The 17,926-nt window shown below is 45.7% G+C and overlaps 1 protein-coding gene across 15 annotated transcripts in view; it reads left to right on the top strand.

The window, feature by feature from the left end:
* The window catches only part of LOC110522842 (receptor-type tyrosine-protein phosphatase S), a 392,578-nt gene that overhangs the window by 369,612 nt on the left and 5,040 nt on the right, over positions 1 to 17,926 (top strand). For all 15 annotated transcript variants that reach the window (XM_090242145.1, XM_090241934.1, XM_090241807.1 and 12 more), the window contains 5 exons: positions 3,642 to 3,927; positions 9,817 to 9,995; positions 10,295 to 10,421; positions 10,708 to 10,833; positions 15,629 to 15,783. In XM_090242145.1, coding sequence (XP_090098271.1) covers positions 3,642 to 3,927; positions 9,817 to 9,995; positions 10,295 to 10,421; positions 10,708 to 10,833; positions 15,629 to 15,783 — 873 coding nt within the window. The remainder of the gene's footprint in view (positions 1 to 3,641; positions 3,928 to 9,816; positions 9,996 to 10,294; positions 10,422 to 10,707; positions 10,834 to 15,628; positions 15,784 to 17,926) is intronic.

The following is a 17,926-nucleotide window of genomic DNA, read 5'->3' as shown; positions in this document are numbered from 1 at the left end:
TCCAGCACTTGAAAATACTTTTTTTTGTAATAAAAAACAACATTTACTTATTCTCTTAGATCACAAAATCCTTGTTATAGATCTCTCAAACTCAAATCTGGACCTGGAAGCCAGTTCCACTGCTTGTTTTCATTGTTCTCCTCTAATTAGGGACACATTTAGACCTGGCACACCAGGTGGGTGCAATTCATTATCAGGTAGAACAGAAAACCAGCGTGATCCTGACCTCGTAGGGTAAGAGTTGAGTACTCCTGCTATATAGGGCATTCTGGAAGTAGTCAGACCCCTTGACTTTTTCCACATTTTGTTACGTTACAGCCTTATCACAAAAATGATTAAATTGTTTTCCCCCTCATCAATCTACACACAATACCCCATAATAACAAAGCAAAAACAGGTTTTTATAATTTTTTGTACATTTATTACAAATAAAAACTGAAATATCACATTTACATAAGTATTCAGACCCTTTACTCAGTACTTTGTTGAAGAATTCTTCTTGGGTATGAGGCTACAATCTTGGCACACCTGTATTTGGGTAGTTTCACCCATTTTTCTCTGAAGATCCTCTAAAGCTCTTTCAAGTTGGATGGGGAACGTCGCTGCACAGCTATTTTCAGGTCTCTCCAGAGATGTTTGTTTGGGTTGAAGTTTGTGCTCTGGCTTGGCCACTCAAGAACATTCAAAGACTTGTCCCAAAGCCACTCCTGCGTTGTCTTGGCGGTCTACTTAGGGTCGTTGTCCTGTTGGAAGGTGAACCTTCGCCGCAGTGTGTGGTTCTGAGCGTTCTGGAGCAGGTATTCATCAAGGATCTCTCTGTACTTAGCTCCGTTCATCTTTCCCTCGATCCTGACTAGTCTCCCAGTCCCTGCCACTGAAAAACATCCCCACAGCATGATGCTACCACCACCAGGCTTCACCGTAGGGATGGTGCCAGGTTTTCTCCAGACGTGACGCTTGGCATTCAGGCCAAAGAGTTCAATCGTGGTTTCATCAGACCAGAGAATCTTGTTTCTCAAGGTCTGAGCGTCCTTCAGTTGCCTTTTGTTAAACTACAAGCGGGCTGTCATGTGCCTTTTACTGAGGACTGGCTTTCGTCTGGCCTCTCTACCAAAAAGGTCTGATTGGTGGAGTGGGGAAGATATGGTTGTCCTTCTGGAAGATTCTCCCATCTCCACAGAGGTACTCTGGAGCTCAGTCAGAGTGACCATCGGGTTCTTGGTCACCTCCCTGACCAAGGCCCTTCTCTCCTTCGATTGCTCAGTTTGGCCAGGCGCCCAGCTCTAGGAAGTCTTGGTGGTTATAAACTTCTTCCATTTAAGAATGATGGAGGTCACTGTGTTCTTGGGGACCTACAATCCTGCAGAAATGTTTTGGTACAGTTCCAGAGATCTGTGCCTCGACACAATCCTGTCTCGGAGCTCTACGGACAATTCCTTCGACCTCGTGGCTTGGTTTTTGTTCCAACATGCACTGTCAACTGTGGGACCTTATATAGACAGGCGTGTGCCTTTCCAAATCATGTCCAATCAATTGAATTTACCACAGGTGGACTCCAATCAAGTTGTAGAAACATCTCAAGGATGATTAATGGAAACAGGATGCACCTGAGCTCAATTTCAAGTCTCATAGCAAAAGGTGTGAATACTTGCGTAAATAAGGTATTTCTGTGTGTGTACACGGTTCAATGAATATATCCAGCCAGACAGTGCTGGTAGAACAGTAGTAGTGGTGAGTAAAGTAAAAGTCACAGCTATCCAGTGTTTTAAAGCGAGACTGCAGGAGTCACTAATACACACACACACCCTTCCTGTCACTCTCTGTGTCTCGGTTTCCCTAACCCTTACTTTCTCTCTCTCTCTCTCTCTCTCTCTCTCTCTCTCTCTCTCTCTCTCTCTCTCTCTCTCTCTCTCTCTCTCCTCTCTCTCCTCTCTCTCTCTCTCATATTGTCTCTGTTAGGGAAGATTCAGAATTTGTTGGTAACATATGTAAGATGTTTTATATTCATCAAATATGTGTAAGTTAATTCTCATCAGAATGGTATTTTTGTGTAATTCTGTGGTGAGGTTGCAGTTATCTGTTCTATGTCAAAACTAAGTTGCCTGGGCCGCTGAGAGGGGAGAGGTCAAAGTGTCATCATGTGTAAACATATCTTTCACTCTCTACCTTTCCCATAGTGGGGAAAGGAAGGTTGCAGTGTCTGGAATCATTCTATGCTCCCTCTTATGTTGTTTCTATCTTAACCTATAGCCTCACCCTCCTCTCCGTGAGTTTGTCCAGGAGTTTGTATTTAGAGTGGGTTGTATCTAAATGACAATTTGATATATGCCTGTTGATTTGGAGGATTGGTTTATGGTTCTGGGGTTTGGGAAAGGAGACAAAGCTGAACGATGAATTATGTCTATGCTGTCTTATCCTGTGTGTGTGTCTTTACTATAAAGGACCTCATTTACAATGTGGAAAGGGCTCTCAGAGAATTCACTGAGAGACACTGAATGTATCTGAGAGTCACAGGGTTGTGATAGAGCTCATATAATTAAAGATGGACTTGTATAACTAACTCTGACTTGTGTGTGTGGTTTGCTCCCATGATTTGGTAAATAGAGGAAATTTCCACGACATCTCTCTCTCTCTCTCTCTCATATTGTCTCTCTCTCTCTCTCTCTCTCTCTCTCTCTCTCATATTGTCTCTCTCTCTCTCTCTCTCTCTCATATTGTCTCTCTCTCTCTCTCTCTCTCTCATATTGTCTCTCTCTCTCTCTCTCCCTCTCTCTCTCTCTCTCCCCCTCTCTCTCTCTCTATCTCTCTCTCTGTCTCTCTCTCTCTCATATTGTCTCTCTCTCTCATCTCTCTTTCTCCATCTCTCTCTCTCTCTCTCATATTGCCCCTTATAATCATCTCTTCCTCTCTTCAACCCTGTCTTTGTTCTTTTATCTTCCCTCTCTTCTACCCCTTCTCCTCCCTGACCCCTTGCCTCCCTCCTTCCTTCTCTCTCAAATGCATATTCCAACTTTATTTGCTCATGGTAAGAGCACCTTCTAATGGATTGAACGTTAGTTTGACTGGATCAGGCAAACACAATAAAGGGGAATCACAATTTCATCACAGATCACATTTAAATCAGTCTTTTTTATGATTTTTTTAAGAGCAATTCCTAATCCTCAATCCCTAGATTACCGATCGCTGCAGCTGTGCACATCCCATCTGTAAATAGCCCACCCAATCTACCTACCTCATCCCCATATTGTTTTTATACATTTTTTGCTCTTTTGCACACCAGTATTTATACTTGCACATCATCATCTGCACATCTATCACTCCAGTGTTAATTTGCTAAATTGTAATTACTTCGCTACTATGGCCTATTTATTGCCTTACCTCCTCACACCATTAGCACACACTGTTTTCTATTGTGTTATTGACTGTACGTTTGTTTATTCTATGTGTAATTCTGTGTTGTTGTTTGTGTCGCGCTGCTTTGCTTTATCTTGGCCAGGTCGTAGTTGTGAGTGAGAACTTGTTCTCAACTGGCCAACCTGGTTATATAAAGGTAAAATAAAAAATAATCTCCCCTTCTCCCCCCCCCCCCTGTCTCTCTATCTCCCCCCCACCCGTGTCTCTCTATCTTTCTCCTCCCCCAGTGCGGGCGTGGGTAGGACGGGCTGCTTCATTGTGATCGATGCCATGCTGGAGCGTATCAAGCATGAGAAAACAGTGGACATCTACGGCCACGTGACCCTGATGCGATCGCAGCGGAACTACATGGTGCAGACGGAGGACCAGTACAGCTTCAACCACGACGCGTTGCTGGAGGCGGTGGCGTGCGGCAACACGGAGGTGGCGGCCAGGAGCCTGTTCTCCTACATCCAGAAGCTGGCCCAGGTGGAGACGGGCGAGCACGTCACTGGCATGGAGCTGGAGTTTAAGGTAGGTAATGGGGATGCAGGTGGGGTATAGGGAAACTGAATACGGGGAGGGTGGTGAAGACACAAAATGGAGTGGAGCTGAGCCGGAGTTTAAGGTAGGCCATAGACATACACTGTAGGTACGTAGGCCGCAGTGAACCAGAGAAAAGGTAGGGTGGGAAAAGGCACAAAATTGAGGTTTATGTTCATGATAGAAGAAAGCTTGAAATATAAGGTTTATACCTTACAATACGAAACCATGAATCATGTTGAGACACGGAATGGAGGTTTTATATCCAGTTTCTCTCAATGCTCTGTCACATTCATGATATCTTTGAGCCAGAGGTATCACTACCAATTAAATTGAAATGGTCTTGAAAATATATATTGACATATTTATTTTGTACCTGTTCATTAAAATGGGCAAATCCTAACCACATCACAATGAATGGAATAAAACATTTGAATAGACAGCTTATTATATCGCGTTCAAGTGAGCTTTCATTTCAACCATTCACCTGTTTGCTCATACCACTCAATACCGTTGTCTATTGAAGAGATAGAAATGGAATAGTTAAGCAGTGCTCTTTGTCTAATGCTGCGAATGCATTTCTGAAGGATTTCAAACAATAGGCTCCAGATAGAACAACTTTGTGATCAGTGCATAGACTCTAAACGAAGGATTTTTCTGACAAATACCGCTTAGATGAGAACCCATTACCAACACCTAGAAGGGCATGGAGTCTGGCTAAACACCAACGATCCAATCTAAACTTGAATGTCCCCCCTCGTACAACAACACACTTTACCTTGAATTACACATGTACACTCCCCCTATCTCGCCCCAAAATCATTTGTAATATACCCGACCAGGGCTGTTACGGTGACCTTATTACCTCCACACCGGCGGTCACGAGTCATGACGGCAGTCAAATTCCACGTGACTGTTTAGTCATGGTAATTAGGCTTCGCCAAGCTCTGATGCTGCTGATGGTCATTAGTAGCCTAACAAACTTGATAACTGCCTGGTACCCAGTCCTCTATTGTTCCTCTAATCACTCTGACATCAATGCAAATGTATTTGAAAATCAAACACTTCACAAGAGCCCATGAGCTCATGTTGCGCAACATTTCTTTAGGCTATGCAATTGTGTGAGAAAACAGAGTGGTGGCCTCTACTAAAAAGAGGAGGATCCGATCAGCTTCCTATAAGCTAGGCCTACTATATTTATTTCTCAACTTTTCCAATATTAAGCACATTGCTTCTCTTTATAACAGGAGTATAGTCTACCTGGCTTGCATGAAAATGAAGCAGGGAAAAGCATCCTCCATTTGCTATTTAAGTGCATACTGTGGATGTATTTTTGTAATGCATAATCGCATTTGCAGTTCAATTTGAGAATGGTGTTGTTTTTTTAACATTTGTGCTTATAGCCTATTGCCATGTGCGCATTGCTGTACATATAACGTGAAGAAATAGCCTAATAGTTTATCAACATTTTAAGCCAAATGTTCTGATCTGTTGCATCAGGCTCATTGTAATCATAGCCTCAAGCGCATTACCATAACGCCACGTTTCCTATTCATGAAAATCGCAAATGAAATGAAATAAATATATTGAAACACAAGCTTAGCCTTTTGTTAACAACACTGTCATCTCAGATTTTCAAAATATGCTTTTCAACCAAAGCTACACAAGTATTTGTGTAAGAGTATTGATAGCCTAGCATAGCATTAAGCCTAGCATTCAGCAGGCAACATTTTCACAAAAAACAAGAAAAGCATTCAAATAAAATAATTTACCTTTGAAGAACTTCGGATGTTTTCAATGAGGAGACTCTCAGTTAGATAGCAAATGTTCATTTTTTCCAAAATTATTATTTGTGTTGGCGAAATAGCTCCGTTTTGTTCATCACGTTTGGCTAAGAAAAAGACCGGAAAATGCAGTCTCTACAACGCCAAACTCTTTTCCAAATTAGCTCCATAATATTGACAGAAACATGGCAAACGTTGTTTAGAATCAATCCTCAAGGTGTTTTTCACATATCTATTCGATAATATATCAGTCGTGACAGTTGGTTTCTCATCAGAAGCGAACGGAAAAATACTGCAGCTGGAGATTACGCTGGTAGATGTAGTCTCTTCCAATGATATGCCTACAAATACGTCACAATGCTGTCGACACCTTGGGGAAGCGACAGAAAGCCTAAGCTCATTCGTGGCCCATTCACAGACATATAAGGAGTCATTGGCATGAGGTGGTTTTAAAAAATGCGGCACTTCCTGATTGGATTTTTATCTGGGTTTCGCCTGTAACATCAGTTCTGTGGCACTCACAGACAATATCTTTGCAGTTTTGGAAACGTCAGAGTGTTTTCTTTCCAAAGCTGTCAATTACATGCATAGTCGAGCACCTTTTCGTGACAAAATAAAATAGCGCTTTTATTTCTATATCCAAGAAGTTAAAACAGTTTTTTTGATACTGGTGGTTGTATTAATTTGGGATCTATCGCATCTCACAACTGGCCCTGACTATGTTTGGAATATTACTTTCTAGCACAGAATAGAATAGGTCAACTTTTGTACTATAGGGGATAGTAGATTGACATAGGCTAGTGCTTTTGCTGTTCATCTTGTTGGCTGACAAAAAGTAAATGACAGTTTTTCCAATATCTTCAATATGCACTTTGGAATTGGATTAGGACCCGCGCAGTTGTGTGCCCGATGTGTCTGTCTTCACTTGTAGCCTGTGAGAAAGACCTGATCACGTGACAGAGAGCCAAGTGAGTGAGAGGTGCTTCGGTACGCAGCCGGAAGAAGGGAATTATAATTATTATATTCAGCCCAAGGGCACAAAGGCCATCGACTGCAAAAAGCATGGATTTCTTGGGGGGGGGGGGGGCATTACATCCACACAAAGGGGATGCAGCTGGGAAAATCTAGGCATTATCAAGTGCTTTCAAATTCAAATTGTGAATGAGAGACTGATGAAGTGTGTGCAGAGTTCGTGCCTTTTATGCAACTTTTTTCAAGTCATCATTAGAGTCGCATCATGCAGCCTTAGAACGTATGAATGTTTTAAAAATCAAAACATATAGCCCAACGTTTGTATCACAACTAAAGTTACATAAATAACTTTAATTTAAGCAGATAGGAGGACTTGGTTCTTTGTTAATAACCATTCATCACAGAATAGCTGCATTTGGACACTCCCTCAAATCGTTTGGAGAAAATATCCTTTCTATTTAATTCAGCTTTGTTCACTTGTATTCTTCATTATATAAAATAATGCCACGGAATACTAAGCAAATCTTGTCTGCTAAATGAACTAGTGTAGCCCAAAGCCATTTGGCATAGCCAGATCAGGACTTAACATAAGGACAACTATGTTATTGCCAGGTTGCAGTTGTAAATGAGAACTTGTTCTCAATTGGCCTATCTGGTTAAATAAAGGTTAAATAAAGGTTAAATAAAATAAATAAAAATAAAATAAAAATGTTGTTCTTCTGTTTAAAATATATAAATGTGATGGTGTAGGCTATATTACATGGATTCATTGTGATGGTGTAGGCTATATTACATGGATTTACTGTGATGGTGTAGACTATATTACATGGATTTATTACAGTTTTTAAAATGTAGATGTTCCAAAGGTCTGCATCAGTGGCTTGTAGACTATGAGTGGAAGCCAGGATATGCTAAATGTGTTTATGTTAATTACCGTAAGTTATTTGCTTGACAATCACCGGCTGATGAAATTTTGTGACCACCACTGCCCTAGTCTCTCCAGATCTGTTTGATCGGGTTCAAGTCCGTGCTCTGGCCGGTCCACTCAAGGACATTCAGAGACTTGTCCCGAAGCCACACTTGCGTTGTCTTGGCTGTGTGCTTAGGGTCGTTGTCCTGTTGGAAGTTGAACCTTCCTATAGGCTGGAGATCAGTAAACCATAGTGATCTTTGTCATTGTTTACTAACTACTGCCCACACCAGACCTGGGTTCAAATAGTATTTGTTATTTTTTCTTTCAAATTCGCTAGCTATGCTCGACTAAGCTTGCCTGGCCCAATGGAACCAATTGAATAGTCCCAAAAGTGAAAATCATGTTCAGCATCATGTCCACTCGGCCAGTTGTAGGCGTCATCACAAGTACAGTATCATTCTGAACTCCTTGTGGAAAAGGGCACGGCAGTGGAGAAAACATGGCAGCTAAGGCTGTTTCTATGACTAGAGCTTTCCTAGGTGCATGTCTGCCCTTAGGGGGGAAGGGGAAAAGGAGGATCTGTTGCCAGATTGGGTTGTTTCCAAACCATGTTTGGTGTAGCAGCAGCTCTGGGCGTCTTTAGACTTGCCAGCCCGTCTCATGCCCTTCCGAGTGCCTCTATGAAACAGGGATCAAAGGGAGGACAGGAGAGAGGGAAGAGAGGAGAGGAGAGGAGAGGAGGGAGACAGGAGAGAGGGGGACAGGAGAGAGGGAGACAGGAGAGAGGGAGACAGGAGAGAGGGAGACAGGAGAGAGAGAAGATAGGAGAGGAGGGAGACAGGAGAGAGAGAAGATAGGAGAGGAGGGAGACAGGAGAGGAGGGAAGAGAGGAGAGGAGGGAGATGGAAGAGAGGAGAGGAGGGAGACAGGAAAGATGGAAGAGAGGAGAGGAGGGAGACAGGAGAGAGGGGAGAGGAGGGAGATAGGAGAGTGAGAGAAGAGAGGAGAGGAGAGAGGGAGACAGGAGAGCGGGAGACAGGAGAGAGGGAGACAGGAGAGAGGGAGACAGGAGAGAGAGAAGAGAGGAGAGGAAGGAGACGGGAGAGAGGGAGACAGGAGAGGGGAAAGAGAGGAGGGAGGAGAGAGTGCCGGTGCGTGTGCGCGTGTCATTATCAAAGACTCCAGTGACCCACTTTTACTTTTTGCAGCGAGAGAGCTTTCTGGTTTACTGCCTTATGGAAAGCCTTCTTTAGAGTTTCAGTTTGATGGTAGCTTGTTAATGTAGTGCCTGAAATCATAGTACCTTACCTCAGAGCAGCTCACACAAGACACACTGCAAAGTGCAGGGCAATGAAAAGAAAATGGGGATTAGAATATAGGCTGTGCTCTTTGATTTCTCCATCCAGTCATATATTAGGAATACATTCATCAATTAGATATGTCTGCATTTTGAAGGTGCTTTAGTGATCAGCTCAGATCTTTACTACTCTACTTCTATCATCTCTCTCTACTTATATCATCTCTCTCTACTTCTATCATCTCTGTCTACTTCTATCATCTCTCTCTACTTCTATCATCTCTCTCTACTTCTATCATCTCTCTCTACTTCTATCATCTCTCTCTACTTCTATCATCTCTCTCTACTTCTATCATCTCTCTCTACTACTATCATCTCTCTCTACTTCTATCATCTCTCTCTACTTCTATCATCTCTCTCTACTTCTATCATCTCTCTCTACTTCTATCATCTCTCTCTACTTCTATCATCTCTCTCTACTTCTATCATCTCTCTCTACTTCTATCATCTCTCTCTACTTCTATCATCTCTCTCTACTACTATCATCTCTCTCTACTTCTATCATCTCTCTCTACTTCTATCATCTCTCTCTACTTCTATCATCTCTCTCTACTTCTATCATCTCTCTCTACTTCTATCATCTCTCTCTACTTCTATCATCTCTCTCTACTTCTATCATCTCTCTCTACTTCTATCATCTCTCTATACTTCTATCATCTCGCCTTCTCTCACTTTCTATCCTTCTCAATGTCACTCCATTCCTCCTCCATCCATCCCGCTGTCTCCCACCCCTTCTCCTTACCTCTCCATATCCCACTCTCAATCCTTCCTTTACACCCCTCCCTCTCTCTCTCTCTCCACCCCCTTCCCCTCTCTCCCTCCCTCCCTCCATCCACTCACCCCTCTCTCTACAGCGCCTAGCCAACTCCAAGGCCCATACGTCCAGGTTTATCAGTGCCAACCTGCCCTGCAACAAGTTCAAGAACCGTCTGGTGAACATCATGCCCTATGAGACCACCCGCGTCTGCCTGCAGCCAATCAGGGGCCTCGAGGGCTCAGACTACATTAACGCCAGCTTCATCGACGGATACAGGTAGGTGGAATGGGTGGGTGTGAGTCGGAAGTGTGTGTAAGTGGAGAGGTGTTAGAACGAGTGAGTGAGTGAGTGAGTGAGTGAGTGAGTGAGTGAGTGAGTGAGTGAGTGAGTGAGTGAGTGAGTGAGAGCACGAGTGAGAGCACGAGTGAGAGCACGAGTGAGAGCACGAGTGTGCGAACAGCAAGTGTGACAATATCAAAATTGCAATAAATCTGTTTCAATGGTTTGATGAAACTGATTAGGGAGCGGACTCCCCCTGCTACATGTCTGACCTGATTGTGTGTTTGTGTTACCAGGCAACAGAAGGCCTACATCGCAACGCAGGGCCCGTTGGCAGAGACCACAGAGGACTTCTGGAGGATGATGTGGGAGAACAACTCCACTATTGTAGTCATGCTCACCAAACTCCGAGAGATGGGCAGGGTAGGGAGTCTCTCTCTCTCTCTCTCTCTCTCTCTCTCTCTCTCTCTCGCTCTCTCTCTCCTCTCCTGTTTCCCTCCTCTCCTGTCTCTCTTTCCTGTCTCCCTCCTCTTCCCCCTCTTCTGTCTCCCTCTCTCCTGTCTCCCTCCTCTCCTCTCTTCTCCCTCTCCTGTCTCCCTCTCTCATGTCTCCCTCCTCTCCTCTCCTCTCTTCTCCCTCTCTCCTGTCCTGTCCTCACCCCCTCACCCCATATCTGGGTGTCTCACTCTCTCTCTCTCTGTGTCCACAGGAAAAGTGTCATCAGTACTGGCCCGCTGAGCGTTCGGCCAGGTACCAGTACTTTGTGGTGGACCCCATGGCTGAGTACAACATGCCCCAGTACATCCTCCGAGAGTTCAAAGTCACCGATGCAAGGGTGAGTATGTGTGTGTTTGTACGTGCGTGCGTCCATCCATGTGTAGGTGTGTGTGTGTGTGTGTGTGTGTGTGACTGCTGTCCTTAGAGATGACTCATTCTATTTCTATTCGTGTCGCTCTGCCTCTTAGAATGGCTCCTACTGTTTATGCCTATCACATGTTCCATTTAACCTTTCACCTGTATCATCAGTGAGGCTGTTGGAAGCCAAGCTGATTGCGGCCATTTTCCTCCATCACATACAGTGCTGATGGGGTAGGTGTCATGTGGGCGATAGTATGATTGCTCTTTATACCACGTTTAAAGGGGCAATCCGCTGTTCAAACAACTACAAAGCAGCCACCCTGCCACTGTTTTGGTGAACACCTGAGGGATGGGTTTGGAGAAGGTCACAGACGCCTTTAATGACATTTTTTTTTCTTTTTTTTCCCCTAACCTTTATTTAACCAGGCAAGTCAGTTAAGAACAAATTCTTATTTTCAATGACGGCCTAGGAACAGTGGGTTAACTTCCTGTTTAGGGGCAGAACGACAGATTTGTACCTTGTCAGCTCGGGGATTTGAACTTGCAACCTTCCAGTTACTAGCCCTAGCCAATGTTTAGATCACGTGAGAGTTTTCACCTGACGAATATCCTCTTTATCAAAACGCTGTATAAACGTTTTATATACGTTGTATAAGTGTTATTAGGGGCATACAGCGTAAGGTATTTTTATCCATTAACCCAATACCTACGTTTTTTGAAGGATGTACATGGTACCACAACCATTTCTATGATAGTATGATCACCCGTGGTCTGTCTAAGCACCAAGGCCCATTGTAAAGTATAGGCAGCAGCCATTTTGTGTCAGTTAACTGTACTGCAGAACACTGGCCTACCTGGGACTGGCGCACGTGTTGGATTGCTGCTTGAGCCAGCATGGCGGCTAGTTAGGAGGGCTCATGTTGGTCTGAACCTGGCCTAGCCCTCAGCCCCATGCTACTCCCATACACACACACAGTATGCCCTCCACTCAAACTCACACGCACACAGTAAGGAGGGCTCATGTTGGTCTGAACCTGGCCTAGCCCTCAGCCTCATGCTACTCCCACACACACAGTAAGGAGGGCTCATGTTACTCTGAACCTGGCCTAGCCCTCAGCCCCATGCTACAGTAAGGAGGGCTCATGTTGGTCTGAACCTGGCCTAGCCCTCAGCCCCATGCTACAGTAAGGAGGGCTCATGTTGGTCTGAACCTGGCCTAGCCCTCAGCCCCATGCTACAGTAAGGAGGGCTCATGTTGGTCTGAACCTGGCCTAGCCCTCAGCCCCATGCTACAGTAAGGAGGGCTCATGTTGGTCTGAACCTGGCCTAGCCCTCAGCCCCATGCTACAGTAAGGAGGGCTCATGTTGGTCTGAACCTGGCCTAGCCCTCAGCCCCATGCTACAGTAAGGAGGGCTCATGTTGGTCTGAACCTGGCCTAGCCCTCAGCCCCATGCTACAGTAAGGAGGGCTCATGTTGGTCTGAACCTGGCCTAGCCCTCAGCCCCATGCTACAGTAAGGAGGGCTCATGTTGGTCTGAACCTGGCCTAGCCCTCAGCCCCATGCTACAGTAAGGAGGGCTCATGTTGGTCTGAACCTGGCCTAGCCCTCAGCCCCATGCTACAGTAAGGAGGGCTCATGTTGGTCTGAACCTGGCCTAGCCCTCAGCCCCATGCTACAGTAAGGAGGGCTCATGTTGGTCTGAACCTGGCCTAGCCCTCAGCCCCATGCTACAGTAAGGAGGGCTCATGTTGGTCTGAACCTGGCCTAGCCCTCAGCCCCATGCTACAGTAAGGAGGGCTCATGTTGGTCTGAACCTGGCCTAGCCCTCAGCCCCATGCTACAGTAAGGAGGGCTCATGTTGGTCTGAACCTGGCCTAGCCCTCAGCCCCATGCTACAGTAAGGAGGGCTCATGTTGGTCTGAACCTGGCCTAGCCCTCAGCCCCATGCTACAGTAAGGAGGGCTCATGTTGGTCTGAACCTGGCCTAGCCCTCAGCCCCATGCTACAGTAAGGAGGGCTCATGTTGGTCTGAACCTGGCCTAGCCCTCAGCCCCATGCTACAGTAAGGAGGGCTCATGTTGGTCTGAACCTGGCCTAGCCCTCAGCCCCATGCTACAGTAAGGAGGGCTCATGTTGGTCTGAACCTGGCCTAGCCCTCAGCCCCATGCTACAGTAAGGAGGGCTCATGTTGGTCTGAACCTGGCCTAGCCCTCAGCCCCATGCTACAGTAAGGAGTGTCTGTGAAGGGTGAACTGGGGCGGCAGCAGCAGTGGTTCTAGACTGTGTTAATTATGGGCCAAACGCTTAAGCTCCCCTCAAGCAATGAAAGGACCTGTAATCAGAGATGACTGAAGGAAGAGAGAGAGGCAGACGAGGAGAAGAGAGAGAGAGAAAGGGAAGAGAGAGAGTAGAGAGAGAGAAGGAGTGAAGAGAGAGGGGAGAGAGAGAGAGAGTGGGGGAGAGAGGGACTTGTAATCAAGGAAAGTGGCTGACTAGGGAATGGAGACTAGGGAATGTTTTGGAGCAGTTTAGGATGTAGCCTCCTCTACTTACCTATCCTTTCTTTCCTGATCGTGGACCTGAAATCACTTTAAAGGTATAAATAGTCAAGTTATAGCTTATCCACTTGGTTCAATTATCAATGTTCACCGAAGGAAAGGAGACAAGGCTAGGGACTAGGGAATGTTTGAGTATTGCTTTGGGGTGCTGTGTCTTCTCTTCAGCCTCACCTTCCAAAATCTAATTCAGAGATCATCTTCCTTCCCTCCCGGTGGACTACTGAGATTAAGACAACACTATAAGTGACTATCCTTTAGCGGAGATTCAAATTAAGACATTTTCTCAAGAAATCCACTCTTCACCGATGTGGGTGGCCACCCTCCAATTCACTCCCCCCACTCGTATCCCTCCTCCTCCTTTGCTCCATCTGTCAGCTTGCTCCATCGATCTGTCCTCTGTCCAGGATTACCTCATTTAACACGGTGTCCAGAAGAATACGCTTGTCACGCCAGACTCCCTATTGATTTCCTCTAACCGGGACTTATTCTACGGCAAAAACTACAAGCTAAAATGGATTGAGAGAGCGAGGGAGAGAAAGAGAGAAACCGGGGAGAGAGAGAGAGAGGGGGACAAGGAGGGAGCGAGAAAGAGAGACTGAGGGAGTGAGAGAAAGGAAAGACTGTCAGAGAGTGTGAGAGCAAAAGGGAGGAATAGTGATATCTGACAGATAGATGTTAGCGGAGACAGTAGTGATAGCCTGACAGATGGATGTCAGAGGAGACAGTAGTGGATAGCCTGACAGATGGATGTCAGCGGAGACAGTAGTGATAGCCTGACAGATGGATGTCAGAGGAGACAGTAGTGATAGCCTGACAGATGGATGTCAGAGGAGACAGTAGTGATAGCCTGACAGATGGATGTCAGGGGAGACAGTAGTGATAGCCTGACAGATGGATGTCAGAGGAGCCAGTAGTGATAGCCTGACAGATGGATGTCAGCGGAGACAGTAGTGATAGCCTGACAGATGGATGTCAGAGGAGACAGTAGTGATAGCCTGACAGATGGATGTCAGAGGAGACAGTAGTGATAGCCTGACAGATGGATGTCAGGGGAGACAGTAGTGATAGCCTGACAGATGGATGTCAGAGGAGACAGTAGTGATAGCCTGACAGATGGATGTCAGAGGAGACAGTAGTGATAGCCTGACAGATGGATGTCAGAGGAGACAGTAGTGATAGCCTGACAGATGGATGTCAGGGGAGACAGTAGTGATAGCCTGACAGATGGATGTCAGAGGAGACAGTAGTGATAGCCTGACAGATGGATGTCAGAGGAGACAGTAGTGATAGCCTGACAGATGGATGTCAGAGGAGACAGTAGTGATAGCCTGACAGATGGATGTCAGAGGAGACAGTAGTGGATAGCCTGACAGATGGATGTCAGGGGAGACAGTAGTGATAGCCTGACAGATGGATGTCAGAGGAGACAGTAGTGATAGCCTGACAGATGGATGTAAGCAGAGACAGTAGTGATAGCCTGACAGATAGATGTCAGAGGAGACAGTAGTGATAGCCTGACAGATGGATGTCAGGGGAGACAGTATTGATAGCCTGACAGATGGATGTCAGAGACAGGTCATTGTAGTGTTGTATGAGTGTGAAGTTGAACTGGGCTTGTTGTTGTTGAGCGGTCTATCAGACACAGATTGTGACCTGGTGGTTCGCTGACCTCACGTCAGTTTCTCTCCATGGTGTGTGGAATGAAACAGTTATTGTTTCTCAATGTTGGCTTTTACTGACCCACCTCTCTCTCTTCTTCTGTTGTCATCTGTCCTCCTCCCTTACATCTCTCATCCCACCCCGCTCTCTTATTATGTTGTCATCCGTCCTCCCTTACCTCTCTCATCCCACCCCTCTCTCTTATTCTGTTGTCATCCATCCTCCTCCCTTACCTCTCTCACCCCACCCCTCTCTTCTTCTGTTGTCATCTGTCCTCCCCCCTTACCTCTCTCATCCACCCCTCTCTTATTCTGTTGTCATCCGTCCTCCCCCCTTACCTCTCTCACCCCACCCCTCTCTTCTTCTGTTGTCATCCGTCCTCCCCCTTACCTCTCTCACCCCACCCCTCTCTTCTTCTGTTGTCATCCGTCCTCCCCCCTTACCTCTCTCATCCACCCCTCTCTTATTCTGTTGTCATCCGTCCTCCTCCCTTACCTCTCTCTTCCTCTTACTCTTTCCATCCATTCTTTTCCCTCTTCTTCCACTCACTCAGGACGGGCAGTCCAGGACAGTGCGGCAGTTCCAGTTCACTGATTGGCCGGAACAGGGGGTGCCCAAGTCAGGAGAGGGCTTCATAGACTTCATAGGCCAGGTGCACAAAACCAAGGAGCAGTTTGGCCAGGACGGACCCATCTCTGTCCACTGCAGGTGAGGATCTTTTGTGTGTGTGTGTGTGTGTGTGTGTGTGTGTGTGTGTGTGTGTGTGTGTGTGTGTGTGTGTGTGTGTGTGTGTGTGTGTTTGCCCAACAATGTTGATGAGTATGAGACATTGTTTCTGGTGCTCTTTGTAATTCAGACTGACACCGTTGTATGTACCTAACAATGTCAACATATAACCCAGTGTCCTGAGATCTGGGTAAGAGTGTGTAGGCATCCAGCTCACAGAATGTTAAAGGGTCCTCCATAGACATCATGCATGTTTCTCTCTCTCTCTCTCTCTCTCTCTTTCTTCCCCCCATCTGTCCTCTCTCTCTCTCTCTCTCTCTCTCTCTTTCTTCCCCCCATCTCTCTCTCTCTCTCTCTCTCTCTCTCTCTCTCTCTCTCTCTCTCTCTCTCTCTCTCTCTCTCTCTCTCTCTCTCTCTCTCTCTCTCTCTCTCTCTCTCTCTCTCTCTCTCTCTCTCTCTCTCTCTCTCTCTCTCTCTCTCTCTCTCTCTCTCTCTCTCTCTCTCTCTCTCTCTCTCTCTCTCTCTCTCTCTCTCTCTCTCTCTCTCTCTCTCTCTCTCTCTCTCTCTCTCTCTCTCTCTCTCTCTCCTTACTGGTGATACGACGCCATAGGCTCAGCTCATTCATAATTGATCACTCAGAGAGGCAGCCTCCTGGTATTTGTAAAGGGGAAGCCATTTGGTTCAACAGAAGAAGTCCCCATAGCCAACTCCTATGGTTGCATTAACAGATCTTAGACCAGGCTAACCAAACACCAGATCTACCTATATGGACATTGTTATGATGTCACCAGACTTTCACCACCATACTCCCATTGGGAAAGAATGATATGTTATGATGTCACCAGAATTTCACCACCATACTCCCATTGGGAAAGAATGATATGTTATGATGTCACCAGACTTTCACCACCATACTCCCATTGGGAAAGTATGATATGTTATGATGTCACCAGACTTTCACCACCATACTCCCATTGGGAAAGAATGATATGTTATGATGTCACCAGACTTTCACCACCATACTCCCATTGGGAAAGTATGATATGTTATGATGTCACCAGACTTTCACCACCATACTCCCATTGGGAAAGTATGATATGTTATGATGTCACCAGACTTTCACCACCATACTCCCATTGGGAAAGTATGATATGTTATGATGTCACCAGACTTTCACCACCATACTCCCATTGGGAAAGTATGATATCACCACCAGACACTGACTATAACCTTTAAGAGCTCGGTCATCTCGGTTAACGAATGTATTGCGTAATTGTTGAGATAGTTGCGGGCAAGTGTGTGGGCCAAATGTCCTCTCCCCTTCTGAAATTCAAAAGATGCAAAATCGAGAATTTATCCAAATAATCAGTGAGGAAAAACCCAAGCAATGAATCTACTGCTGCTCATTATCTCACGCATCCTGTTGTATAATCACAGATCAACAGCACCATTTATGTTTACGTAGTCTGCCCACAACAGATTAAGAGAGAAGGCTGTGTTTAAGGAAGCTGCAGTAAGGCAGAGTTGTTATTCTCTATCTCTAGATAGATAGATGGATAGATAGATAGATAGATAGATAGATAGATAGATAGATAGATAGATAGATGTGTAAATTGTGTAAGTTCTCCTAACCTGCTACGAAAACATTTATTCTGAGAAAAGCTGTACCCCATCTTGTCCAAAACCCCCTGTGACAAGCTGTGAACAGCTCCCAGGGAAGAGCTTTCACCACACTGCAGGGGAGGATAGGATTGGTGTGGATGGGGTTAGAGGGATGGAGTGATAGCAGAGGGGTGTGGTGGAACAGTTGTTGAGAGGACTGAATGGGGACAGACTTTGTGGTGACACAAGAAGGCGAGGAAGCACGGACTCTATAGGGATGCTCAACTCTTTGTCCTTAGTTCCATTTTTTGGGGGGGCGGGGGGGTGACCTTTCAACTCCAGTCCACTCCCGACTTTTGCAACCCCTGTCTTCTCCTCTTCTATCTCCAGTCAGAAACCGTCATGGGGTGGGTAGGATGAAAATACATATCTGCTGTCATATCAATTATTGTTCCATTGGTGAAGGGGAAGTCATTTCACACCAAAGCAGCTTACGGAGACAGCCCTCAAGAATTTCAGGATC

The sequence above is a fragment of the Oncorhynchus mykiss genome, chromosome 1 (genome assembly GCF_057628025.1).
Source record: "Oncorhynchus mykiss isolate SJ-2025 chromosome 1, ASM5762802v1, whole genome shotgun sequence".
NCBI lineage: Eukaryota > Metazoa > Chordata > Actinopteri > Salmoniformes > Salmonidae > Oncorhynchus > Oncorhynchus mykiss.
Note: the sequence above shows the minus strand (reverse complement) of the source record. Positions and strands in the feature narration are given on the sequence as shown.